At 56.2% G+C, this 26,518-nt stretch overlaps 1 protein-coding gene across 1 annotated transcript in view; it reads left to right on the top strand.

The window, feature by feature from the left end:
- LOC122366762 (ceramide glucosyltransferase-B-like) overlaps window positions 1–26,518 on the top strand; it is a 73,140-nt gene that overhangs the window by 23,932 nt on the left and 22,690 nt on the right. Inside the window, exon 2 of the mRNA XM_043339328.1 lies at window positions 7,483–7,982. Coding sequence (XP_043195263.1) covers window positions 7,861–7,982 — 122 coding nt within the window. The 5' untranslated portion in view covers window positions 7,483–7,860. The remainder of the gene's footprint in view (window positions 1–7,482; window positions 7,983–26,518) is intronic.

The raw sequence follows: 26,518 nt of genomic DNA, 5'->3' as shown, positions 1-26,518 counted from the left end.
TTGTTGTACTGGAGCCGGTACTGTTACCTGGCACCGGCCAGCCCCCTCTGTATACACACACACTGCCGCGGACCAGTGCTGGACGAGTGGTGTATAGAACGGTGCAAACCAATGGTCAATGTGCCCCCTATGATCGTCCCTTCCATACACACCACTGCTGAACCGTGGATGAACGATTGAACGGTGTATATAGGATACGAACCTTTAGTCAATGCGTCGCATGGGACCGCAAAAAACGGTCATATACACGTAGATAGGTATACACTGGTTTGACATTGGCCGTGAGGTGTACGGAAAGGGGGAGGGGTCAAGAACCATTGACAACCACACACCAAATTAGTGCTCTTACTGATCCTTGTGCATTGCGGCGTGGAAAACTCTGGATGCAAAAAACTTGATTTGTGATCATGGGCTGAACACGTGTTACTGCGCTCTGCAATTTCGATGTTGAAGCAGAGCGGTTATATCCACAAAACCCTGACTTGCTGGTAATTTTAGTTAAGCCAATCGAGTCAGTCGAGCAAGTCGAGGTGATCCTGCCGTTCTGGATCTGCACCTCTCCTCTAGATGACCGGCGCCCGGTGTCCATGGTCACTCTCCTCACCGAGCCGGGGCTCCAGCCTCTGCCGCCCGTCACTGAAAAGGTCTGCAGCCTGCACGGTCGGCCGGGCAGCACTCGCAGACTGCACGATCGGCCGACGGGCCCTCATCGAACGCCGCTGCCGTGAAGGTGTCGATACCTCCGCCACAGGCGGGAAGTTGATAGTGCCCGCCGCGTGGCTTGTAATTTAGCTGCTTCGATCACGATGGTCCGACTTTTGTTGGCCGAGTCGTGCCCGCTCGCCTCTATTCTTACCAAACTTTTGTTGGGCTGTTTGGAAAGATGTGGCGTTTGTTTGTTGTTTGGCTCCACGGGGCATACGATGACAAGGCTATCCCGTATTATCTTTCGCTAATGATCTGTCTGTTCGTCTCGACGGCTCGCTGGCGCCGCAAATTCCGCCGTCTGGCCCCTGGATCACGTGACCGAGCTCAGCTGACAGCGGCGTCTGGCACAGACTCCACGTGACCGAGCCAATCTCGCAGCAGCGTCTGGATCAGACATCACGTGACAGGCTATCAGACGGCAGCTATATGGCCCCCAGGGCTCTACGACCCGTCGAATCAGCTCAGGGACTGTGTCGCGGTTATGATGAGTGTCGTGGCGCGGACGGAATGTGATTGCTCAGGCTGACCCGTCGCTCCGCTGACCTCTTCGTCCGATCCGGGGGTGACCCGCCGTTCTGCGACACCCCTTCCAGCCTGTCCGATGACCCGTTTTGGTCCTCTCGCGGCTCTCACCACGGGACTTTACCCGCTCCGTGGAGACGCGGAGCAGGCATGGCATTCCAGTGGGCGCTGCCGCTGTCACTGCAGGGTTAGTCACCGGACGCGCTGGTTCGAGCTAACTGAGCTTTCTGATGATTGGAGACGCCGCTGCGGTGGCTGTTTGGAATGTCAAACTTCAGCGACTGGGGCTGTGAATCAGCTACTGTGAAGGGTAGTCGCTCCTGTGGACTCTCAGTAGTTGATTAGGTTTTAGATGTCCGCTTTTCCACCTGTTCGTCCACATGTCTGTCCACCTGCCTGTCCACCTGTCCACTTGTGGTCGCCTGTCCAGCCGGCGCCGTGTGCCGATGGCTCCGATAATGCATCTTTTTCACATGGCTCTCTCATCAGTGTCACCTGCTGAGGCATGGTCTGGTTAAAATTCCTCAAATAGCGTCCGTCTTCATGGAATTTATGCTGTGCTAACTGCTAACTAACCATGCACCTCGTATCTGAAAGCTAACCTTATCTAAATTGGGAGTATGTCGGTAAATCAAAAGGTATATTTTACAGATAGAGTATTCATAACCCTTGGTCACGCTCGCATTGGCATTGGGGTCAGACCATTAGATTCAGTGGGGTACGCCCCGTTCTGTTCTCGAGCCAAGTTTTGTTGGCATCCTCTCGCATTTTACATTTCTGGCGGCGAATTGACGTGTCACGGTATCTCTGTATCGGAGACGGCGGATGTCATGTCACAGGTCTGTGTCACGGTGTCACGGAAGTCGGTTTGTGTCACGGTGTCCCAGACGACGACGGCCCGGACTGTGACACTAGGTAAGCTAGCAAGGCGGTCCCCTTCAAATGCACATGGGCAGGCACATTTTCTAGTTTCCACGCTTCCATCGAGACGAGACAGTTTGATGCCAGTAAAGCTAAAAAAGCAAAAAAAAAAAAAACAGATGATATAAATAAAACTTATCGCCAGGTCTGCTCTAATAAGCCACATTTTGATGTTCACTCAGACCTGTGGATAACCACATCACTTGAGACGATATCTATGGGCTAGCTATGCATGAGATAACCCACAGATAAGCTTTAGCTGTCGCGTTGACCTTCGAGCATTATCGCTAAATACGTGTAGCTGGTCAGTACCATGTAATCTGCCAGTGGAATAATAGCACTGGTGGCATTGTAGCCCCAAGTCCCGCATGACCTCGGTGTTGTGTGTCGCGATAGAGTGCTGTGGCATACACCAGAGCTCCCGGCCCGCAATTTGATCATGTACTATACAGCCTACAGGTGAAAAGGATAGTTGTTGGTAGTAACAAACAGCAGCCTTCGATGTCCGTGCTGTACCGTGTCGCTTTGTTACCGCGGATAATGGAATGGAGGTTGACCTCTGAAGGGGGACGGGGGGACGGGGTGGGGTCACTCTCCGCCAACGGGACGGTATGGGCAGGGAGGGGTCCAGATCATCTATCGAATAGTGGTGGCGGTGTGCCAGGAGCCAGCCCACCGAACCGGACCGGAGTGACCTGGCTCGGTCCGGAACACTCCCACCGGGCATTAATTCCGGGTCTCGTCCCGTTCAGTAAGTCCCTCCCTCTACGCTCCGCTTCGGCCCACTTCAACTACGTCATTCTTCGAGCGACGGCAGTTCACTTCCTTATTCCAGGCACAGTCGCGCGTTGTATAGCATACATTTCTTCGTATGAAAGTGCAGTCACCCACGCTGCGTCACAATTCGCCACCCCCGCTGAGCTGATGCCAAATTGCATGGGAGGGTGGTATCGCCGCTCTCAGTCACCTGTGTGACCTCATCGGGTGAACTGTGTGACGTCATCGAGCGAACTGTGTGACGTTACAAATCACAGTGCGTCACCCACTGCGCGGGGTCACGAGCTGGGGTGAAACCTCGCGCGGATGAATGCTATCGGTGGCCCACACTGACGTCATCAGTCTGCTGACTGTCGGCGGTCCGGTGACTGTGACGTCACTGGTTTATCAGTCAGCTGATGTACGCGTTTCGAGCTGAATCACCGCTTCCTTCCCGCCGGCCACCGAATTCGTTGTGCGTCAGCGATACACTCTGTGGTGATACAACGTTTAGTGGTCTGCGTATGTTGCCCGTGACAGGTAACCGCCCGTGAGTCTGTGGGCCGCGTGACGTTACCCCTCCCCTTCCTCCTCCTGGGGGTTGCTCAGAACCAGTGTTACCACCAACATCGTCAATAACTATCGCGGCGGCGACGGTGACGACTGTGACAGTTGTTTTTGGTGGCGTTGTGGCGCCGGCGACAAATTGATCCGCATTGCTCACGCACCGTGGCCCAATTATGGCTGATACGACGCTTTTGTGTGATGAGCCAAATTGGAGGAAAATAAGGACAGCGAGGAGTTGGTCGGAAAAACGTGCGTCACGCGTGTGTGATATGATAGGTAGACATTTGGATCCAGGATCTGAGCTATGCAATATTTGATGAACGCTTCTTGGCGATAACACAACCTACATGAAGTTTTTTTCCCGCGGGAAAATTGCAGCGCGCTGCAATTTGTATTTGTCAGAAGGTCGTTTTTCGAGGCAGTAAGTCATGCTTTCCTCCAGAACAGATATTCGGAGTTGGTCAATGTGATAAGGCCGTCGGCCGAACTCTTCTCGAAGATAGATCATCCACTTGCTTCCCTGGTGTTGGAAAGGAACTGAGCAGTCCGGCAGGAAAGGTGGCTTCAGCTCAGCATACCTCAGACTGGTTACAAGCCGAAGCACTGGGAAAAGGAGGTTGCCGGTCAGGCTGAACCATAATATGATCGGCGCTGTATACGGGCTCGCCTCAAGCGGCCATCCCCGTCGACTCTCTCCAGTGGAGACTGGAGAGAGTGGAGACTGGAGAGTCTCCACTGACGTACCGGATGTCCGGCGAACTCAGTTCCGTTCGATAGCCGACTGTGCTGAGCGGACACGCGCCCACACGGCGTGAAGTGATAACGAGTTTCATTGTCCGGGATTATGGCCGGCTGTTTGGTCTCCACACTCGTGCCTCAGCCTCTGACGTCGTTATATCGTAACCTTGCCCTTGAGAGACGAGCTGAAGTTATTGTCTCCGGCCTGCCAAGTTTTTATGTCCGTCAGCAGGTTTCCAGTCCTGTTCCCGGCCTCAGTTGGCACTCGAACCGCTCCTCACACTCTCCCACAGGTCACTTCTCAGTCTGCTCGGAGCTGTTGCTCGCTCGTCTTGCCTGATACTGACTGCATCTCTACATGTTTTCCAGATTCGTGACTGGAATTTTCTGACGACAGCAGCATTTCATCAGAAAGGCTAGCCTCGCCTCCCTTCCTCTACTTCTGCCAAACTGAATTTGTCTGTCTGTATATAGCTACTGTAGAATGAATTCCTCCTGCTGCGCGGCCGGCCAACAGAGTAGGCGATATACCACTCGAAGTCAAGGTCCCTGATCCACATGCAGCGCCTTTGCGCTAGTGGACGGCTTGGACGTGACGAGCTGTTGTATGGGGCGGTGCGGAGCGGTGCGGGGCCGGTGTCGGCCGGTGCGCGGGGCCGGTCTAGGCCCGGTGCAGAGGGTCGGCGGGCCGTGCGATCCGCGCCCATCTCAAGGTCAGCGGGTCGGGCCGCCGCCGCCACTGCCGCCGCCAAGGACAAGGTCCGACGTGGGCGCTGACCGGCGGCGGCCGCCCCGCCCGGATCGACGTGATGCATTCTGCACGTGAGAACGGCCGGCCGGCCGACCGGCGCGCGGCCAATGGGCGCCTAGCAGCCGTGGGAAGGCGAGGTGGACGCGGCAGCAAACGTGACTCCCCCTCCGACCCCCTCTCCCACCCCTCCCGGCTGGAAGGGGTGCGGCTCCTGGCGACCTTGCACCAACACATTATGAATTTATCATCGGGAGCTGTGACGCCCGTGGCCAGACCGGTTGGTGCTCGTTCATCATGGCAATGAATACGAATTAGCGATTGTCCGCGATTTTTAGCCATCACGATTTATGGTTATTAGTTATTACCACGTTGATAGTCGGGGAGGAGATGGCTTTTCTTTTAGTTATTCCACTGGCGTTTCGACCCACAATCTTGTAGGCTTGTGCTGGCAGACAAATCACAAAGTTTGTGCTGGCGGGCTAATATTTGTGCTATGCTTGTCCGCCACTCCCCATCTTTTTCCGACGTCGGGCGGTTACACTGGGCGCGATTGTCGGAGAGGCTGGCGCGGCTTTGAGTGGGTATTGTGTTCGCTCCGGGGAGCGATGCACTTACGCGAGTACACAGACGGGCTGGCGGTGCCGGCCTCGGACTGGGAGGGGCCGGCCAGACCTGGACTGCCGCCAGCCGCCGCAGGGCGGGCAGGTGTCCGTGGCTGCGGTCCCTGCTGCAGGCGCACTGCAACGGGTCGCCTCATTCTATCTGCAATGTCTGCTGACTAATCGACCGCGCCTTCTGTCAGTTGCGATAGATTTCTTCCTCCAGCTCACCCCTTCTTTTAATTAATAAGATTACCAGGCCCTCCCTGACCCTCCTCCATGTGCCAATTTCTGGAGATGGCCTCTGCTTTGTCAAACAATTCTGTCAATGCTCTGTCCTCTCCTTCCCTCAAGTGAAGATAATTCCATTCAACCAACTACCAAGTAGTTATACCTATGAAAGTTTTCGGGAAAACAATGTTTATCGGACCGAATTGCAGATGTCAATTGTAGGTACCTACAATTTAACTTCGTCGGGTTGATGCACTTTATTTGCTTAAAACCCCCGCCGACGACAGACCGAGTGCGTGGCCCTATTTTTTCGTTCTATTTTGGCTATCCTCGGGGCTCCTTTGATGTCGCCCCACACACATATGCGTGTGTGTGTGTGGGTGTTTGTTTGCCAGACGGGCCTATACGCGGCCCGAGGAGACACCTGCGGGCGGCAGGCCCCCGCTCGATATACCTGTGACGCAATGGTGCACCGTGGTAATCTGATAATGCGTGTCGTGCGGGCTGCGGACACTACACGAGTAGGTCAGCGTCCAACCTGTCACAGTGCGATTTGCGATGTGACGTCCATTGCGCATATCATATCAAGTAAACTCTTTACCGGTCCGCTTTGACGTTTGACGAGCAGCACAGCGTGATCTCGCATGGGATCTCGTTGTAAATTTCTGCTGCTATATTTTCCGCGGCCTCTTCTCGCTAGCGCACAGGACTGTTTCCGAAGTGTCTCAGCCCCGGTGGGGTTTGACTCGCCACCTGAGCTTCTCAGCTGGCGCGACAGACGTCCCAAGCCGCGCTCTTTGCGGAGAAACTTAACACGCGCTGGGCGGGCGGCAGCCTCACACGTCATCTGAATAATGCTAACGAGGCGGCCGCATACATTAGTGGGGTGTAAAATTGCTGTGGGCTCGGCGGCGAGCCTCCGGGGATCTAAGCTGCCTCACACCAGGCGCGTACAAATTCCCGGCCGACTCCCGTTCCGTTCGAGTTTCTGCAGCCATCTGTATCCACCTTTTCTGTCGAGGGTTTCGCTTCTGCATTGGATCAAACGCTATATTCGGCCATTTTATGCTTATTCCGCCGTCAGGTACGGTTGGATTGGCCCGCCTGTTGCTCATTTAGCGATGATCACCAGCAGAAGGTCGGACGTATCAGAAGAAATCAGTCCGAGGTAGGGACCTGTCTGGTGCTGGTTAACCTCCCCTGGACGGCTATTAAGGATACCAAACCTGGGCGATAGGTGTGCTGACCGAAGAACGACACACTGAGGTAACCCTCGACGGCTGGCGAGGACGCCTGTTTGGGTGCTGGCTATTTTTCAGTTAGGGCCAACCTATAAACGGTTAGGGCTCGAATAGATTGGTTACCGAGCCGGTCACACTGGGGAACACGGTGTGCCGGCAGTGCCCGTCTCAGATGCAGCTGTCGAACTGACATGCTCACAGACGTATAAACGACTATGCTTAAGCCGGGTCACCGCGTGGCCTCATGGGAGCTGTTCAAAGTGACTTGTTTGACGTTCATGTTGGTGGGCTAGTCATCACCAGCTGTTCGGTGACCAGTTTCAGCCGGCTCTGTCGGTCATGTGTGACGCTGGGTGGCCATTTGACGGGCCTGTATGTGTCACTGTGGCTGGGAGGCACCGAACACCTGTGTACGGTCACCTGACTTGCTATTCCCCCTCTTTCACAGGTGCGCAGCCACTAGACCGAGCGACACCGAGCGGGAGTCACGCCCGTATCGCTAGAGCACATCGTTAGGGACGGCCTGCCGTGAGGAGCGTCCGCTGACAGTGCTGTGAGAGCCTGCCGCGTGAGGACGGTGCCCGACGGGAGGAGCCCGTGAGGACTGTGGTTAACAGGCACAGCTTGCGAGAACCGACAGAACAAGGTCGTGAGGACGGTGACCGGCGCTAGGGGCGTCCCCCGGCTCAGTGAGGAGTGCTGTGTGTTCGGTGCGGCGCGCGCGTGCATGATGTGTCCGGTGTGCGGCGCGGCGGGCGGCGCACGCCGATGACGTGCCGGCTGAGTCGCGTCGGCCGTCCCCGCAGCCCCCGGCTCGCCGCCGGTCATGTTCTCCTACTACAGCTACGAGCGCCACTGGGCCGACAGCCTGCTGCTGGCGCTCTGTCTGCCCGTGCTGGTGCTCTGGACCGGCTACTGGGGCGTCCACCTCATCGGTCTCGTCTATGCGTGAGTACTTCAGTCTCAAACCGATCATATGTGACATTTCATTCACATATAGTGCACACCCCGTGCCTCACAGTAGTACAATTGCATTGAAAGTTGATGCGGTATGGCCGGTGGAGTGCCTGGTTATCTGTTCAATATGATGTTTACAGTTACTTAGATAGTGAGTCACCATGCATCCAACAGCGGAATCGATGACACGTTTATCTTCTGTGCACACTCACCTGAACATCATGTGGTTGTTATGTTACAACATGAGAGGTGTAACGTTCGTGATTTAATTTACATCACACGACGGTGTCTAATGATACTGTTGGCGGTCTCCACTCCTCAAATATTCAAGACTACGTGTGACAGTGCATGTTTGCAGACCACTGCAGGCTTTCATTCATTTTCAAAAGTCCCGCGGCATGAATTTGTTAAATATTTCCCACAGTCGGCCACATAAACGTCACTGCAATCACGGTACTGTGACCGTGAGGGGAAGCGCCCGGAATTGGTGGACAGAAGGGAAGTGATTCACTTATCTACAGATCTACTACAGGTGGATTCACCACAACGGACGTGGGCGAAGGGTTGAGCTGGCGTCCGGTGGGGTCACATGATAATAACAGACAGCTGGCGCGGATTCCAGACACAGGGGCGCTGATTAAGTTGGATACAGTGTAAAGTGGCAGGTGGAGGGAGGGATGAGAAAGGTATAAAAACGGTTACCCATAGCTTCTCATCCTCTGACGGAGTTCACCTTTCCTGTCCGTCATGAAGCAATCCGCTAAAGTTCTCGCTGAAATTCGAAACCCTTCCGTAAATCAGCATTCGTTTTGCTGGGCGGGCATTGGCGGTTCCATTTAATGGATCGATGCGCATCAGTGTGATTAAAATTAGTTGCCTTGGAAGCCTGAAAGCGCGAGTCTCTGGAGACAAACTTTCTCATTTCGTTAGTTATTTTAAACGATCCCATCTTTCTGATACCCTACCATATTGCACCTGTGTCCAGGTGTCCGGAGAACGGCCCGCTCTCGTGAAATAACTGGTATAAAGAGCGTGCAGCTAGGATAGATGAGAGTCGAACCGGGATAGTTATCCACTGCTCTTTGGATCGTGACGACCGCAGAGTCGGGGGATGCTGGTTATACGGGATGTGGCGGCGATAGGACGGATGTCGACTGACCGGAAGAGACGGGAGCCATGCGGCGGTGCCACGAGCGGAGGCTCTGATCATACCCTCACCTCGGGGATGGGGTGGGGTATGGTCAGCTATCTATAACCGCCGCTGGGAGATGCTGGGAGCCGAATGTGGCATGGTGCGGCGTGGCGACTGGCGTGGTGACGGTAGGGTGACGCTGGGGTGACGGTAGGGTGAAGGTGTCTTCATCCTCCGCGACCCTCCCCGGTCGCCTCGCTCCCTCCCGCCGAGCTGAGCGGATCAGCAGCAGCTGCAAAGTAACAACACTTGTCCCGGCTGGCTGTGCGCTACAGACCGGTGGCATATACTGGGGACCGGTCGTACACACCGCCGGGACCGCACCGGCAGGTGCAAAGCTAGGAAATGTTGCACTGGAAGTTGCAGAGCTGTGATCCCCATCGCGATATTACTGTGTCATATGACCCACGCGGCGGCGCTGGTGCGGAGCGACGCAGACGTTCCTCGCTCTCCGCGGCCTGCTCCGGAATGTGTGCAGCGCACAGCCGGCCTCCCAGGCCTGTTACACTTTCCCGACCTGCGCTGAATTCCAATCTTGGCAGCCAGGTATATACAAAAGTCTGCTATGTGGAGAATGTTCCTGCGGTGGTTGGCAGCTCTGGAATTTCAGGCCGCTGAGGGAAAGATTAGACAGGTCCAGTGAGCAGGCCAGTCTTTTGACGGGTTGGTGGGAGATGTTTATCTCCTCGGGTGAGGTTCGTGTGAGGCAGCGTGGAACGCCGTCCGGGAGGCACAGCCTAGCCACAGGTGCTTCACTGCTTATCTTTCTACCGGGGAGCTGAGGACCGGCCTCGCCGTACAATGGGAGCTACGGGCTGTCCTCTGTCGTCCTACAGTGGTAGCTGTGCCTCACAAAGGACCGCTCAGTGTGTCTGAGGACCGACGAGTCACCGCCGGTAAATGGTCACTGGATGGATCTGCAATGTCTCCGAGGAAATGGAAATCGATGGCGAACAGCGGCGCGTCTCATACACGTAATTGAATCCATCGGCGTGCTTCTGACGTCACAGAGTGAGTGTCATTAGCGACTGAATGGTGAACCGAAGCGTCGGCAAACGCAGGCCGGCCGCCGTGTCGCCGTTTGGACGGAAAATTGCCCGGTTTTTGCAGGGAGGCAGGGGCGGCGGATTCGGGGGGGGGGGATGGGGGGCAGCTGCCCCCCCTGGCAAACTCGTGGGGGGGGCAAAAGTATCTTTTTGCCCCCCCCCCATAATTTTTGACAAAACTCAGACAAGAAACATATACCTGATTATTCTGTTCGATCATCTGAAGATGTAACCAGATGCCCATATATTTTATCATTTTATCATACGTTGCCTTTCTTAAATGACAAGTGTTCGCGTTCAATTCAAGTTTTCCTCTCTTCAACCTAGTTTTGGAGACATTATAAGCGTCAAAGTGACGCAGCGGCAACCCAGGCCTTCAGTGACCGCTTACAGGGGCGACAGATACTGAGCGGCAGAGGAGGCATCGTTCCCTAAGAAACTTTTGGAGGAGGGGCAAACGTATGTTCTTGCCCCTCCATAATTTGTGCCCTAAACATGAGGAAAATTTCCATAGCCTGATATTGCAGCTATGCGCTCCTACAGTTTGTCCAACGGTGCCTTTTGAATATGAGTAAATGCTAACCATTTCCGCTTTATAGCATTTTTTGTCTTTTCAGATTCGATTTAGAGATATTTTAAGTGTGCAAGAGACGCAACTCACACCCTCAGTGGTCGTTTGCCGCTATTTTGTACCTACATGAATGCCAAATCGCAAGCGAGCGGAGACGGAAGGGCTATCCATTCGCTTGCGGGTACTTAGGACTGATGAGCGCTCGTAATAAGCCACTCCCCTGATTTTTTCGAACGCAGCAGTTTCCAGTGCAAGTAAAATGGTAAACGCCGAGGTCGTACACATCGACCACATTGACCAATGCACGGTATGACACCCAAAGGCCAGTCATCAGAGATCTGCTTTGGGCATTCGGAGGCTTGTGTGGGGCCAGTGTAAAAACTGGATGTTCACAGTTCAGTATCCGCTTTATTTCAGTATTCACTATTAAATAAGTAAAAATTAACGTTGGAAACTTTTGAGGGTTAGGGCACTGATCATTAGTGGGGCCCCCTCTGGCTAAGGGCTGGCTATAGAATACAGAGCATCGAACACAAAAGCAAAATCTAAGGCATTTTGGAAAAATGAGTATGCCCCGCAGCGTCCGATAACTACCACCTTCCAGTGGGTCAAGCCAACGGGGTCCAAGTCTATAATGGCACTTAACGATAGCACTAACCTTGTCTCACTTTTCGTTGAAGTCTGTTCCGAATGGTTTCGGCGACAGACTGTCTGCACTGAGGTCGTTTGGTATGTGCAACTGTAATTAAAGCCACCTGAGGCGCCCACACTAGGCTGAAGCTGGGTTGGAAATGCTTCGTCTTTGCAGATATCACTGGCCGCTGATTCTCGAGTGCCTGAACCGGTAGATGTCGTGGCAAAATTTGGTGTGATAATTTGGACCTTGCCGCAGTCAGCGCACCCTAAAGTCCTAATAAAGAAACGCTCCTCCCCCTCCCCGAGCTTCTGCATCCAGTCCAACGAATTCCTTCACCCTAGTCCACCGCTCGACTTCCTCACCTCAGCCCTCCGTTCCCAGCTTGACGAGCGTTTGGGCCTTAGTTAAGCCTTGCTGTGGGCTTACTGTAGGATAAACCCATCGAGACAGCCCGTCTCGATGAGCTTAATTGGCTAACTACTGCCTTGGGGTGGGTTTCTGGCGGATTGCTGTCCCAATAGGTTTAGATGCGACCGACTGTCTCTGAATGTTTGTGCGGTCTCCTCCCGCTGTTAGCTAGTTTCAGTTGATATCTGTCTCAGAAATACTTAGGAAGGTTAAACGGAAATCGAACGTAAAGTGAACAGAGGAAAAGTGGTAACGAGTTACCTCATTGAAGAATAGCGCTCGCCTACTTCAAAAGGTTTGGCACCGTTCTTCAAATCTGATTTGCGATCGGGTTATGGGCTATGGCACAATTTTTCCCATTGGAGCTTTTTTCTAAAAGGTAGGTACAGCAATACGAAAATCGTTACATCGTCCACTGGTAGATCCAGGGAGCGGGCATATAAAGCAAATATTTACTCCCCTTCCCCTTGCATCGCCCGAAATAGACAAAACGTACCTTATGTTTCCTAATAATAAAACTTTTATCAGAATGTTTTTTGCTTTATACTGTTCAGCAGTAAAAGAATCGAAATCCGAGGAGTTTTTGGATTTTGGACACTTGGGGGGGGGGGGGGGGTTATGTCCCCTACAGCGTCGAAAACGCCTTTCTGGATCCGCCTATGACATCATCTCGACTGGGATCTTGCCCCCCCACGCCAAAATCGAATCCGCCGCCACTGCAGGGAGGTCGGTAGCGAAGATAGTGCGCCGACCGGCCGCCAACAGGCGCTCGCCGGTGTGCCTTACGGTCGTTCGATACGGACCAATACTAACCGGGTGGGGTCGACATCGGCACGGGCGCGTCGCAGATTGAAGTGGCCCAGGTCAGGGCCGGTCCGCCGTGCACGGTTATGAGGGCTGCGTGATTGGAGGGGCACCGATCGACCCGCATTGGACCGTGCCCGGGCGGTGAGGGCGGCCTCATTTTCCGGAGTAGATGTGTACATAGTTAGAGAATTGTCCTCCAGCGGTCATCAGGATCACAACCGGATGACTGGTTAGTTCACTTAATAAATGTTTTCATTTATTAAACAGATATTCCCATCCCACTCTACATATACGATTGCTGTCAGTCCCTCGTCCCGTTCGTCCGCTCCACTTGGCGACCCGCGCTGACCCCGCCCTCTCCCTCCCATTAGCCAACTCGCCCCTGTTCCGCTCCCCTCGGCCTCCCGGCCGGGGGCGGTGACCGCGGAACTGCCTCCCGCTTTGCCGACGAAGACGCCGATCCCATCATCGTCGGCGGTGGCCATTTTACTCGGCAGCCGGCCGGGGCGACGGGAGGCCGTGAGCAAAATCTGCGCGGCGCTGCTTAACGCCGTATCGATCCGGCCGCGCCCTCTCCTCTCGTTCCCTCGCCCCTATTCTCCTTCCCTCCCCTCTATTCTCCTTCCTGTCCTGTATACACACATTGCCGTCGGAGGGAACGGCACGGCGAGGGTGACGTTCCCCAGGATCAAGCCCAATTGCTGACGTTTTTGGGGCGGTGTCTACCCGTCGAAATGTGGAGCGAGAGATTGAGGCCTGCGGCTAGCTCGCGTGCGTTGTTTTACTTCTGCCACGGCTGGCTCACTTATGGCTGGATGCTAGCGTGTGCACGCTGCACACTGCATATTACATCATGGTCCTTGGGGCACCCTCTCCCAGGTCTACTAGACAGACAAATCTACTCTATGGCACCGGTGCGCTGCTCCCGGCTGTGTAAAGCTGGTAGCGACCATCCAATGCCCGAAGAACCCTCTCAATTATTCATGTTGCAATCAGGGCGATGGGCCCGGATGGTTCCGTGCCGCGCCAGCTCATGGGCCCGGGAATTCTGCCAGGGGTTGTGGCAATGATATAACGTTTATACTAGCGTTAATGTCAGAGTTTATGTGGCTTTGGCGTGGTTGCGAAGTAACTTTTTGTGGTTACCAAAATTTTATAATGCTGCCATGTTTTTGTTTCCTCTCTTCTCCTTACTCTCCTCTATTTCCGCCTTCTCCGTCTCCGTATCCGCCTCTTTTTTCCTCTCCTCTCCCCTCATTACATTTTCCCTGCTTATCTTACCTGCCTCAATCACTCTCTCGCCGTCGTTCTCCAGTATTCCCTGTCGTCCACTTTATTTGATTCTGCGTCTCCTTATCTGCGCCTGGCCTGGCAGCCTCTCGGCCCATGCTCTGAGCCCCTGTCGGCAGTCTGGCGACTCGGCTGCTCGCCGACCGAGGGCGTCTAGTCGCCGCCGACAATCCCGTATCGATCGGTGGGGGAGGGCGGCCGGGCCAGACGGGCGGGAGGTCGTCGGACCACCGCCGCCCGCCGCCCACCGCCCTCCGCCCACCGCCCACCGCCCACCGCCCATGGCCAGTGGCCACCGCCCAGTGGTCACCCAGACCCACCGTCGCCACCCCCTTCTCCACCCCTCCCCTACCGTACTGCGGCGGGTCGGAGCGAGCGGAGCTGACTAGGTCGTGAGGACACAGAGGAAGGACGGTCAGGTTCGGTGTCGTTTTTTGCCGGTGGACCGGCTCTCAGAACTACTCGCTCAGTGTAGGAAAACACGACGGTCCTCGGCGAGTGAGTGAGGAGGGACAGACGGGCTGCCGTGCGGTGCATTAAAGACGGCACTGGGAACTGGTCAGAACTACACAATGCTGTGCGATATTATTTATAATGGGACCGCTCCGGTCAGCCGGCGGCCGCTGACAGGACGGCGGACTAAACTGGGCCACGCATGTCTGATAGATGTCGAGATACGAGCGGCGGTGCGGCGGTGACGCTTCGGCTGTCATTGGGCACAGTAGGACAGCCCGTGGGCTGCGAATGGGATCGCGCTCTCCAAATATTTGCGAATTGATGTGTGGGAACGTAGAGCCAGTGGCCGTGTCGCGAATTGAGGACTCTGCGGTTCCATCTAGGTGGAGCTCTCCTCATTCGTGGTCATTGCTCTCTCTCTTTCAGTCTGTCACGCGGCTTGCACAGCTAAAGCCAGGTCTGACGGACTGTCGTCTTCTCCGTGAGAGATATCGTGATGTCGGACATTTCTGCTTGCTGTGTTAAACTCTCATCGTACGGGTGCGTTCAGCCTCCGTGGGCGCTGCTCCGTGTCGTGACTGGGGGTCTCTGGTCGGCCTAGAACCCACTGAGGTCGAGGAAGGCCGGCGACGCCCCGTCCGGTTATGCTGACGGACGTTAGGGAGGGGAGGCGGGCTTATCGGTCCACTGTGTGTTCGACCCAGTGCCACAGCTGCATATCGACCGGCGTCGGCTAACGCACGCAACACACACAATCCACACACACAATCCACACGGCGCTGCGTTCCGCCTACCAATCACAGAACGGCAGTGCAGCGCCGACGTCCTAATTGGCTGTCAAAGCGCCGCGCCACTGCAGAGGGCGACTCGCGGCAGACGGCGGCGCAGCGTTTCACGGCGCCTCGACTCCCGGAAACCGGGCCGAGCCGGGGCCGGGTGGCGTGGGCGCCGACGTTAGTCGATGGGCGCGTCCACGGGGCGCCGGCCGACACAATTACCGGCGACGCGGACGCCACTTGGCGTGGCAGTGCTCCATTACGGGCCCGGCGCCGGAGTCTGCAGGAAATCAATGTCATGGCTGTCTGAGCGCCGCACGGTGAGACAGTGCACCTGCATGGCGGCTACCGCGGGCTGGAGACAGGACAGGGTGCTGTCTGGTCCGGCGACACTAACACTGGACAGGGCGCCGGCCGGCCGGCGACACGGACTGGGGCGCCCGCCGTCCGGCCGTGTCTGGTCGGGCGCCGGTGGTGTGAGACCGGCACAGCTAGCGGCACCGCAGTCAGGTCACCCAGCACGGACAGTGCGGCTGCCCTGCCAGCGCCGGCGGTGTCTGTCAGGGTCCAGGACACGGCTCCTGCCGCCGGCAGACCGACGATGACTGTCGGTAATGATGTCTGTCTGACGGCGCGGTCCCTGCCCACCGCCCGGAAACCGGCCCCACTGCACCTTCAAGGTCACCGGCCGGAGCGGCCACTTTCTGCTGTTGTGTAAACCCGGCTGGCCCGTCTGGTAAAACTGGTCTGTATACTAACCAGGTACGCGATAAACGTGTACCTATCTGTCAAACAGCGTATGTTACTCTAAGCCGGTTATTTACTTAGCTGGGGCGAAACCTTGTCAGGGCTCTATTCTGTTCGGGCGTCATTCTGTTGGCTCTGCTCCGTTCTGTGGTAGCTGGAAAAGCTCCCCTACCATCGTCACTCTCCACCCCTTTGACGCTCTACCAAGAGCGCCGCGCCTCTCCCTATAATCCTCCCAGCCTCTCCCCGGTCCGACATAAATCGACATTCCACGGGGCGGCGCGTCCCAGAGTTCCGGGCCTGTTTCCGGTCCGGGCTCCGGCCGCGGTCCGCGTGCCACGAGGCGACGGCGGCGTCCCTATCCCACATCCTGCTCCGCCCCGCCCCGCTCCGGCCCTGCCCTGCCCCGCCCGGCTCCGCCCCGCCCGGCTCCGGTCCGTTAGCCGTTACTGTCCGATGGGCTCTGTCCCGTGTCCGACTGGCACCGACCAGAAGGTCGCGCCCTTTCCCGCTATGCATGTTGGCGTCATCCCTTCTGTTCTATTTCACCGGCTGTCTGTCTGGTTTGGTTCATGGTCTCTCTCTCTCTCTCTCTCTCTCTCTCTCTCTCTCTCTCTCTCTCTCTCTCTCTCTCTCTCTCTCTCTCTCTCTCTCTCTCTTCCTCTTCCTTTCCCTCACAAGCAGCCCAGATGGCTCCGCCCTGCGCAGTATCAACATACATCACGTTGTATGTTGATACTGTGCGTAACACCGGCGGCTCGTAACGACCATGGGCCAGTGCTGGAGACATGTTCGCCATCCACCAGATTCCCTGTCGCCAGATTTGATAGACGGATACCACCCTACCATCCAGCCCAGGTGTGCAGATGCCAGATACCCACCAGATACTCAGCCGTCAGCCTCGACCTGACCACCATATATTCAACTATAAGATACGCGAAGATGTCCAATAGTCCAGCGGCCAGCACAAACCCGACCCTGGTAGCAGAATGCCACTGCCGAAGTGCCGAGCTATGGCAGGCATCCCGATCCTGGGTGGTGGTTTTGCTTTGGAACACCGTTCTTCCTCACCTTTGCGGTCTGCCGACGCTTTTAATCCCCCCCCCCCCACAGCACCTGGGTGATATGATTTATCGAGATAAACGTGTTAGAGACTCAGGTGGGGTGTGGCCACCGCATACGAAGCTGGTTGTCAAGATTTTGCACAGCGGTATCAACAAGTGGGACATGCTGCGTATCATGACGGTATACCGTCACTATAGTGACTATCGTATAATCGACTATCTGAGTCATCCGGGTGCTCAAAGGTTACTCCCGTGTTGATCTAACTATAGGATGGGCCGACGTGTGCATGGCATGCTGATTCGAGTGAGTGTCGATTGCTTTTATAGTGCACACCGTACACTGTGCGGTGTACAGTGTGCACAATAATGATGCGATTGAAACCCCTATCCGAATAGTTTGATGCTCCTATTGTGAATGGAGATGTGTTTCCAGCCTCCAGGGGTCCGCTGAGTCCGGTCAGGCGCCATCGGTTGCCGCGGAATTTATCGTGAATGCTTACTTTTCTACTGCCATGATAAATAAATTTTGAGGCTATTTATTCATCACCGACGTCATTCTTTGACATTCCAACGATATTTATTTTCAACACGATAATTGATGATCATTGATCAAGATCATGAACGACTGTTGGCTTCATTGATTATTCAGGCCCAAGTCGTACCCGTTATGTAATGTGCCCAGCCCATTGTAATTGCCATTGCAACTGCACAATTATTATCCTAATATTTGACAGCCTTATGGGCATCGCTCGCCGTCCTGATTTATTAATCAGTGGTGCTGGCCGGTGCGGTAGTAGTGCCGTTTTGGACGGTATCAGTTTAAATCAGTCACTGACGAGGTACAGGTGGCAGCCGGCATGCACCTGTTATGGTCTGCAGCGAAGCCAGTTGATGACTGGCTGACAGAATGTGTCTGCTCCAATCTGTCTGCGCTCCGGCGTAGCTGCGCTGAGCCGGGATCCGCCGAGACGCTGGGGTAAGGGGGAGGGAGGGGAGGGGCTGAGTCTGCACGTCGGGGTCGTAAGGTCAGCCGCGCACATCGGGCGGCGGCTCTGCCACGTGACCGACCCTCCCCCTCCTCCCCGCCCCGGGGCGTTGGCAGTGACCCGAGATGAGCGGCAGGCACGGCCTCGGGGAGGGGGGGGGGGAGGAAGGGACATTGGGCAGGAAATTGAGACGGCGACCAGGCGGCGGCGATGGCGGCGGTCGTGCGGTCGTGCGGTCAATACGGCGCCCCTGAGGCGTTCATGGCGCGCTGTGCCCCGAGCCTCGCCGCCTCGGAAACCCGGCAAACGACACCTCTGGGGCTGCGGTCGACACCTTCAGTAAATACGCGACATGTCTTGGTTCGGGGGTCAGGAGGGGCGGGATGTGGCAAGGGTATGAAGTCTGAGGCAGAAGATTATTTGCTGTGGCCCAACCTTTGGATCATTGAACATTCAGCACTTCCATTTGCATAAATGAGCGATTTATTAGCAATTTATGTTTTCTTTGGAATGGTGATCATCTGTCTGTCGGATGCAGAGTTAACCAAATTCGGATAGCAGTGAAGCTGATAGCATTTATAAATTTTATCACCCCGTCACTGAACTGCACTCCCAGGCCATGCTTTGAAAGGTCATCTATACCTACGTTTGTTTTACGTTTGCTATATTCGGAATGGTTTTCAGTTGATCTGTGCACCTAATTTAGGCCTAATATTCTGAGACATAGGCTCTCAATTCTCCGAATGTCAGTCAGAACTCGGCTGACCTTTCTGGGAATGGCATTACATTAGCCAATGAAAGAAGCTTTGGCTACTTACAGGGAAACGTAATAAAAAAACTGACTGTATCTGCCATAAATCAATAGTGTGCCCTTGGCCGTACTTCACTCCTGAGAGCATAATACGGTCCCTCACCATAGGCAATACACTAACTCAATACACTAACTCGGTCCGTCTATTGTGCTAAGGTGCTAAACCCGCGGTATTTGCGCCCAAGGTGACCCTGACGCGTCCTGCGTAGTGCGTACCGCCTCTGTTTCCCAGCATGCTGCGCCGCACAGCATCACTCCGCGTGTAAGAATCTTGGGCAGGACAACCCCCTCCCCTCCTGTACATAAAGTATGACACCTGCCTGCCCCGGCAGTCAATGACGCTTCTGGGACTGGGATCTTAGTTGTTTCCCGTTGATGAGCTGGCGATCGCCTAACATGCTCGCGGATCTGGCTAGAAACACTGCAGAGAATGCTGTCTCAAATTCTGCCTCAGTCTTACCATGCCACCGGGACAGCCGGGATCCTGCGCGCTGTAGATCTTTGAGTGCCGCCCCTCACGTGTATCAATGCGTGGTGTGAGGTGGCTCACTATCAGACTATCGGTCGTGCCTGATAGTGACGCCCTGCCGGAGATCCCTGCTGCCGCCACTGCCAGGATTACCGTTCTGAGGCATTCGGCCCGAGCTGTTTCATGAATTTATTTGGCCTTCGCCCTATTTGAGATGTGGTGTCACGTCTCATCCGTGCCCATTCCGTTTTGCACTGTTCTGTCATGTGCTATTTACGTCATTCATTATGTTTTGTTTTGTAATTATTCCTCATTGGCTCCGTTTTTTGTTGGGTTCCCGAGATCGTAATCCAGTGTGTCTGCCCGCTCTGACTGTATCGTATCCTGCAGATCCTGTGGCCTCTCTGGGCCGGACCTGTCTCCTCATCCTGCACCTCCTGAACCCATCGGGACACCATGCCATCCTGGTGGTGGTGGTATCCTACACCTGCTCCCAGCCGTCCCACGCCGCTGCCATCTGTTCATCAACGTAAGTACCTACAGCAGCAACATCCTTTACCCTGTGAGTCTCTCAGATAGTCTAGAGCTCATTTATAGAGGCACGGCTTCGGCCGGGAATTTTTCACCGCGACACTGATCCGAGAACGGACGATATCGGCCCCATAACGACCCGATAGCCTTATCGGCCCCACTCGTCGCCTTTACAAACCATTATCGCTGCCCCCTACGTTAGCATTTCGGCTCTGTAGTGTTCCGCCAGTCACGAAGTCTGATGACGTGAGCTGGACTCTGCTCCGGTGGCAGTGACGGTGGCCAAGAATATCACCGTGAGACAGGTGGTGGATTCGCCGACATTTGGTCCTGACACTGCACGATAGATGGCAGCGCTCACATTTCACGGCAGGAGCGGCTGGTGCCGGCGGCTGAATTGATAGAGCTGTGTGCGGGTGACGGGGGACGATTATGGCCAATACGCGACCCAATGCAACTCGATTGGGGCTGAGTATCATTTCCGTCACTGCGAGTGGCGGCACTATGCTGCTGGGAGAGGCGGACGGAGTGGGAGGTGGGTGGTGGTCACTGCCGATGACTGGCGTCGGCTGTGGCTCACGGCACGTAGAGCTTGTCGCCTTATCAGATATAGCAGCTCATTTTCAGGGACCCGTGAACCGGGTCACGCGCTGACATAGTCAGTGCTGTCCCCTATCTGGGCGGACGTTTGTGTTTATATGCGACATATCCTGGGTCGGGTTGAGATGAATCAGCAACACGCTGGCTCCCTTCCATTCGTCATGTCAGCGTTTTGTTGGGTGGGTCGATGTCATCACATGCCGGTTTTTCCCAAATGGTGTCTCATCGGCCGTTTGTATACACGACGGACCCTCGGGACCGCGATGTCTCGTTTGTGTACACAAGAGCCTGCACCCTGGTCACCCGGTGGTGGCCTGTCCTTTGCGTGGCGAGACTCCTCCAGAACTTTGAATAATAGAGCAACTCCTCGGCTGTGAATAGACGGACGACTGCAGCATCACGGCATATCAGGCATATCGGCACGAATCAAAGTCCATTTCAGATACCTATAAAAGACAGACGGGGACGAGTCACATGACCCTCAGGACAGAGGAAAACGGAAAGCATGGGCGGTAATGGAAACATCTTTCAGGGCTGGACAACTCATTCATCAGATCATAGTCTATTGGCGGGCAAAACTCTAAAACTTTAGTCAATCGAAGTGCGCCTTTGTCCGTATGTGTCGTCCCTTCCGGCCACTTGCCCTGTGTGGATGGCCATCTGTTCCTACTGGCTGGTCCTGTCAAACCCCGTCCGTCTGTCTGGCTCTGAACGGTCTGGGCAGGCAGAAGCCATGGCCCACCGACCGTCCGTCCGGGAGACGGCCTCCCACGTCGGAGGAACGTCAGAGTGAAGCCGCCGCCCGCCCGCCCTGCCGACTGGTCCGGATACACACACAAACAGTTGTCCGTCATAGCGCCGCTCCCGGCCCGGGTGGATGGCAGGATCCAGAGAACCCCAGTCCTTAGAGCCCTGAGAGACTAGGCTGTGAGAGGCAATTAATTGTGCTCGAACTGGGTGACTGGGTCCTGAGTGGAAATATCGAGCTCAGCGACTTGAAAATGGGGGCATTCGTGCGAAAACTAGCGGCTCGTTCGGCCGAATCCGGGAATTTACCTTGGATCCTGGAGGGATTCTTGGTATGACACTGAACGGCTGATGAAACGTTTGATGCTGCGCGCTGAATCAGATGTGATTGAATCAGGCGGAGTAAGTACTGATAAGTGAAGGAGTTTGTGATATCTGCAGAATCTTTGCTCGTACTGCACCCGGCGACCTTGCCATATTGGTGGGATGTTTGATTTCTTGCAGTGCAGTGGGGGGTAACAGTGAGATACGGAGTTAGTGGGTAGAGGGCATGGCACAAGGCAGGGGGAGTTGTATACCGCTTCCCGGGTTGGCTGGGACCGGTCGATGGGAGGTGCCGTGACTGCTGGGTGCGTGACTTGTGCCTGGCGTGTCGGGGCGGGTGGGCCACCGTCTGCATCGCCCGCGGCCGCCCGCCGCCAGCTGTCTGCTGCCCTCCGCCAGCTGTCCGCCGCCCTCCGCCAGCTGTCTGCCGCCCGATTCCCTCCGCCTGTCGTCGACAGTTTCCCTCAGCCGCCCTCCACGGCTTCCCCTCGCCAGCTGTCTGCTGCCCTCCGCCCGGCATCGACAGATTCCTTTAGCCGCCCTCCACCCTGACTCTCGACAGCTGTTCTAGCCCCCAGCCGTTAGATGCCCGTCGCCAGCTGCCTACCTGCACCACCTTCAACCCGCTTCCTCTTTCCCTTGCCAGCTGCCCCCTCCCCCCTCCAGCTGCCTTTCCGCCCACCAGCTGTCTGCGACCGCCGCCCGCCGCCCTTTGACGTCGTTTTGTATGCGACAATGGACCTCCATTGTCGCATGGAGGGTGCAGCATTCACGAGCTGTGGGCTGTGGCGTGGCCGGCACGTACACATGCAACTCATGCATATGTGGATGTGAGGTGTCAGCTGCTAGGGCTCCCCGACATGCGGGAAATCCCCTGGCGCTGGGAACTCCAGACTGGTCTGAACTCTGAACTGTATGATCGGTCTGCTCTGGACACAGTGGACAGTGCATTTAGTCTGACTAGGGTTCGATACGGGCATTCCTTCAGTCTGGTCGGAGGAGAACTGAGTCTGGTGGAAAGAACGCATCCATTCCATATTCTCAGTTCAGAGGGGCGCGAGCCATCCTCAAAACCCCGTCTTTTCAGAATGCCCCCAGGAGGGCTGGACCCAATCGCCCAGCACATCTCCACCGTTCTTCCCGGTAATCCTGGGCTGGTGGTCCGAGGCATTAGTGAAGTAATCTTGGTCCGGGGTGCTGGCCGGCTGCCAGCCGACCGTCGACGGCGATGGCAGCGACGGTGGCACGAGCCAGGGCGGGGCACTCCGACACTGACCTTACCATGTCGGCAGCTCAGCCGATTGACTGATCTGGCGGCAGGTAAGCCGGCGTGGTAGGACCGAAACGGGACGAATTCCCAGGCTGGTAGAATTGCGGTTAGCTGATGAGCTGTGACGCTGATGTCGCGGTGACGGGGGTGTGGCTTGTTAGTTTGATCCCAGTTTATATTTTCAGCGGTGACACGAGCGCTTTGCATTCGATGAGGTGGCACGCCGCCCTCGGCTTTCTAATTGGCAAACATACATTACCGGCTCATATAGCCAGCATCTTAACCAGCTAACCAGCACCCTATACGACAGCAGGGAACCATTCGGCACGCTGCACTGCACCAATCCGTCTGAACCCAGTCTCCCTGCTGAACCTGGCTGATCACTCGGGGATCTCTCCCTGCTGGACCTGGCTGATCACTCGGAGCTCTCCCTCGGCCAGTATCAGCTGATGGCGCCGTTGTGTGTCGCACTGTCTCGGTACACTTGTGTCGGCCGGTCTGTGTGCCGGGGCCTGCCTACCTACCGGGGTGGGTGGGGTGACGCCCCAGCTGTGGGCCCGCCCGGCCGGCTGTGAGCCGACCCCCCGCGGCTGATGGGGGCTCAGGTGTGCCCCGGCACAGACTGACTCATCGTTCGACGAACTGTCGCGGTGGGATGGGACAGACGCCTTCGGGAGGCAGCCCTCGCTCAGAAGGCGGCTGCTATAGGAGGGGAGCGGGTATCAGAAATATCGGCTCAGTCACGACTATTATTGGCGCTAGCTCAGGCTCGGATTGCTATCGGCGCAAGGTGACAGGTTAACTATCGAGTCCGTTTAGGTTGAGACAGGTGAGCAGGCATCAGAGAGGCATGAGGGTGAGGGCGGAGCATTTGCCACCCTGTGCCGGCGGCTCTCTGCAGTATCCCTCTCCTGCCAGCGCGGCGCTGGGCAGCGCTATTCCTGGCTGGCAGCAGGCGCGATCGACTCTCGTGAACGGCTGTCGGCGCTGTCGGACCGGCGAGCACGGCACAGCCTCGGGTCACGACCCAAATAAACACCTCGCCCGCTGCAAGCCATTTCCGGCGATAACACGGCCGGGTTACGACGTGGAATATTATCCCAGTGTCGGCCGCTGCAGCTCGACGGCATGGGATGTGAAAGAGCTAGTCACATAAAGCTCGTCAACTTTGCGGATACGAGCAGTGTAGGTATCTGTCCGATGTGGGACGGCTGCAGGCTTCACCTGCATGTTGTTTTAGGGCCCTGGGCTTCACCGGTCACAGTCCTTGCGAGGCTCAATAGCTGTGTCGTTAGCACAGCTGTGACCTCTGCCAGTATCCCGTGTCAGGGCTGCCGGCCGGGCGGGTCGGTGGCGACTTACGGTGTCGATATGGTTGTCCGGTGACCCACCAAAGCGTCTCACGCCCCGCCCCCGCACGCGACCCACCGCTGACGTCACAACACCACCCAGTGACGTCATAGGTCCACCACTGCGTCGGCGGCCGCGCTTCTGTTGTGTGTGCACAGTGTTAATGTGCACGATGTTATGTGTGCACTGTAGACACGCCCCCGATCAGCCTACGGTGGTCGCCGTGGTTATAGACTCACGGCGGCGCTGCAGAATCGTCGACATCGACGCCGTGTCGGTAGCGACGGACGGCTCGATGACGTATCGTTCGCTGTTTGTTGTGCCCATTACGAGCGGACCATGGGCGCTGGGTGACGCCGTCGCCGAGGAGCGGGCCGGGCCGGGGGAGGGGCGGCGCCACGCGTGCCCTGCGTGCGGGCCGAGCGATCGATGACATCGTTTGTATGCCTGATGATGCCCGCGGCAGGAGGGTGGACGTAGGTCGTAGGAATAACTCTCGCTTGCCGTCCGCCGGGTGTGTGGATGGGTAAAGCTGGGCTGCTTTGTGCGCCGGTGGCGGCATTGACAGTGACACGGGGTCGCGCAGGGTCATGACCCGGCCGCCCGGTTGGCACGGTGACGGCGGCCGTTTTCGGCAGACCGTAGTGACCGCGGTGAACGCGATCGGCCCCCACACCCGATCAATGGCGACGCGCTGAGGTGTGGGCTAATGGCAGTGGTCGCTGGTCTAACAGACCCCGCGTCGGGCACGCACCTGCTGGCCCTTCGTGACTGGGCTGGCCGAACTAAACTGATGGTGACCATGACGCCTACCTGGACGCCTTTTGAGTTCCATGGCGCACAGGTGAAAGGGGATCGCTCACTCGACTCTGAGATCCCTTATCACAGCACAGTGCACAGTGCGCACATTCAAGCGAATTGCCTATCTACCTCCCGTGTATCTTTTTAGTGTCATTACTCATTAGCTACAGTACAGTGTATAATTGCAGTGCCTGGGCTCTGGTCCTTGTTGCGATGCCATGGTACTGGCGCGGCTGAGCGCCGGTCGGTGGTCAGGAAGCCGATGCCCTCTCCCATATCACGTCCACTGACAGTTTCCGAGAGCCCCGACTTCGGTCACGCCCGGAACGACCGAGAAGCGGTGCCGCTAGCGTCTCAGTGGGGTCAAGTTTAGATGAGTTCGGCGTCTCGACTCCGCCGACCGGCCGCCGTTGCCTGCGGTCGGCTTATCTCGGTCGGTCGGAGGGCCATTACCATTCCATGAGCGGTGATCAGGCGTGCCCCTGCGGTGGGCGCCGCTCCCGGTCTGATTGAGCGGCCTGCTTCCTATCACTGTCCTGTCGCCTGTCACACGGCGCACCTCGGCGGCTGATGGGGTCCCCAGGGTGACGGCGGCAGCGGCGACACATCAGAAACGACGCCGGTATATCTGAGACAACGCCGGCGTATCACAGCACACACGCGGGACGGGAGCGGAGCGTAAGACAGAGGCAGTGCATCGGCGGACATCAGATACACCGTCAGCATATCAGAGACTGTCATACCAGGAAGCTGCACGAGTACGATTGTCTGGAGGATGTCCGTACATGAAACCGAATCGCTGCCGCAACCGAGACCGGAAGGGCTGACTGTGCTGGCTGACAAATGTGCTGGCTGGCATGAGACGCGATGTTGGAGCGGATACTTCAGGATGGTTCCAGGCCTTGACTCTATCAGGGTAGTCGTCGGTCAGAATGCTGGTACCCGGTCCGTGAACGATCTACGACAGCCTCAGGCAGCTTCAGACAGCCGGAATTCATCTGTGAAGCCTAGTCCGGTCTTGTGGCGTCCTTGCCTCTCTCTCTCGCTCTGCCCAGATCCCGTGCACATCCATTTCTTCTTTCGATGTCTGCTGTGTCCAGGGCAGTCGCCCCCGCTGTCAGAGGGCGGACGGCCGACCGGATGTCGGCTGCAACTCGGCTGACGCCAGCTCCGATGGCCCGGTTTGTCAGCGATGACGTGTGGAGTGATCCGTGCCGGTCCAGCGTGGCCTGTCGTCTGTCAGTCGTCTCTCCTCTGCCCCTGGTCTCCCGTCGTCTGTCGTCTTATCGTCTACAGCCTTACGCGTTTTTCTTCTGTCGTCTGGTCTCCGCTTTCTATATATTATCTTCCTGCATCTTCTATCAAATATCGCCTTTCGTCCTTCGCTCCATCCTCTAGTCTCTAGGTAGGTATAGTAGGGGAGACCCGGGAGGTATGGGCCGGTTTTGTGAAAAGGCAGTTTTCTTCCAGTGGGAAGTGGTTAGACCCGGTTTTTCACTCTGTGTACGTGAAATTGCCTTTCGCCTGCAAAGTGTGCCCGATATTAGGCATCTGGGATCAACTATTTTGTCTCGAGATAACTTTAAATAAATCATGCGCTTTTTCGATCCATCAAAATACACCGGGAGGTATGGGCCATGGCCC

Source organism: Amphibalanus amphitrite, unplaced genomic scaffold, assembly GCF_019059575.1.
Source record: "Amphibalanus amphitrite isolate SeventyFive unplaced genomic scaffold, NRLGWU_Aamphi_draft 000030F_arrow, whole genome shotgun sequence".
In the NCBI taxonomy this organism is placed as follows: domain Eukaryota; kingdom Metazoa; phylum Arthropoda; class Thecostraca; order Balanomorpha; family Balanidae; genus Amphibalanus; species Amphibalanus amphitrite.
This window is presented reverse-complemented; position numbering and strand designations above follow the sequence as displayed.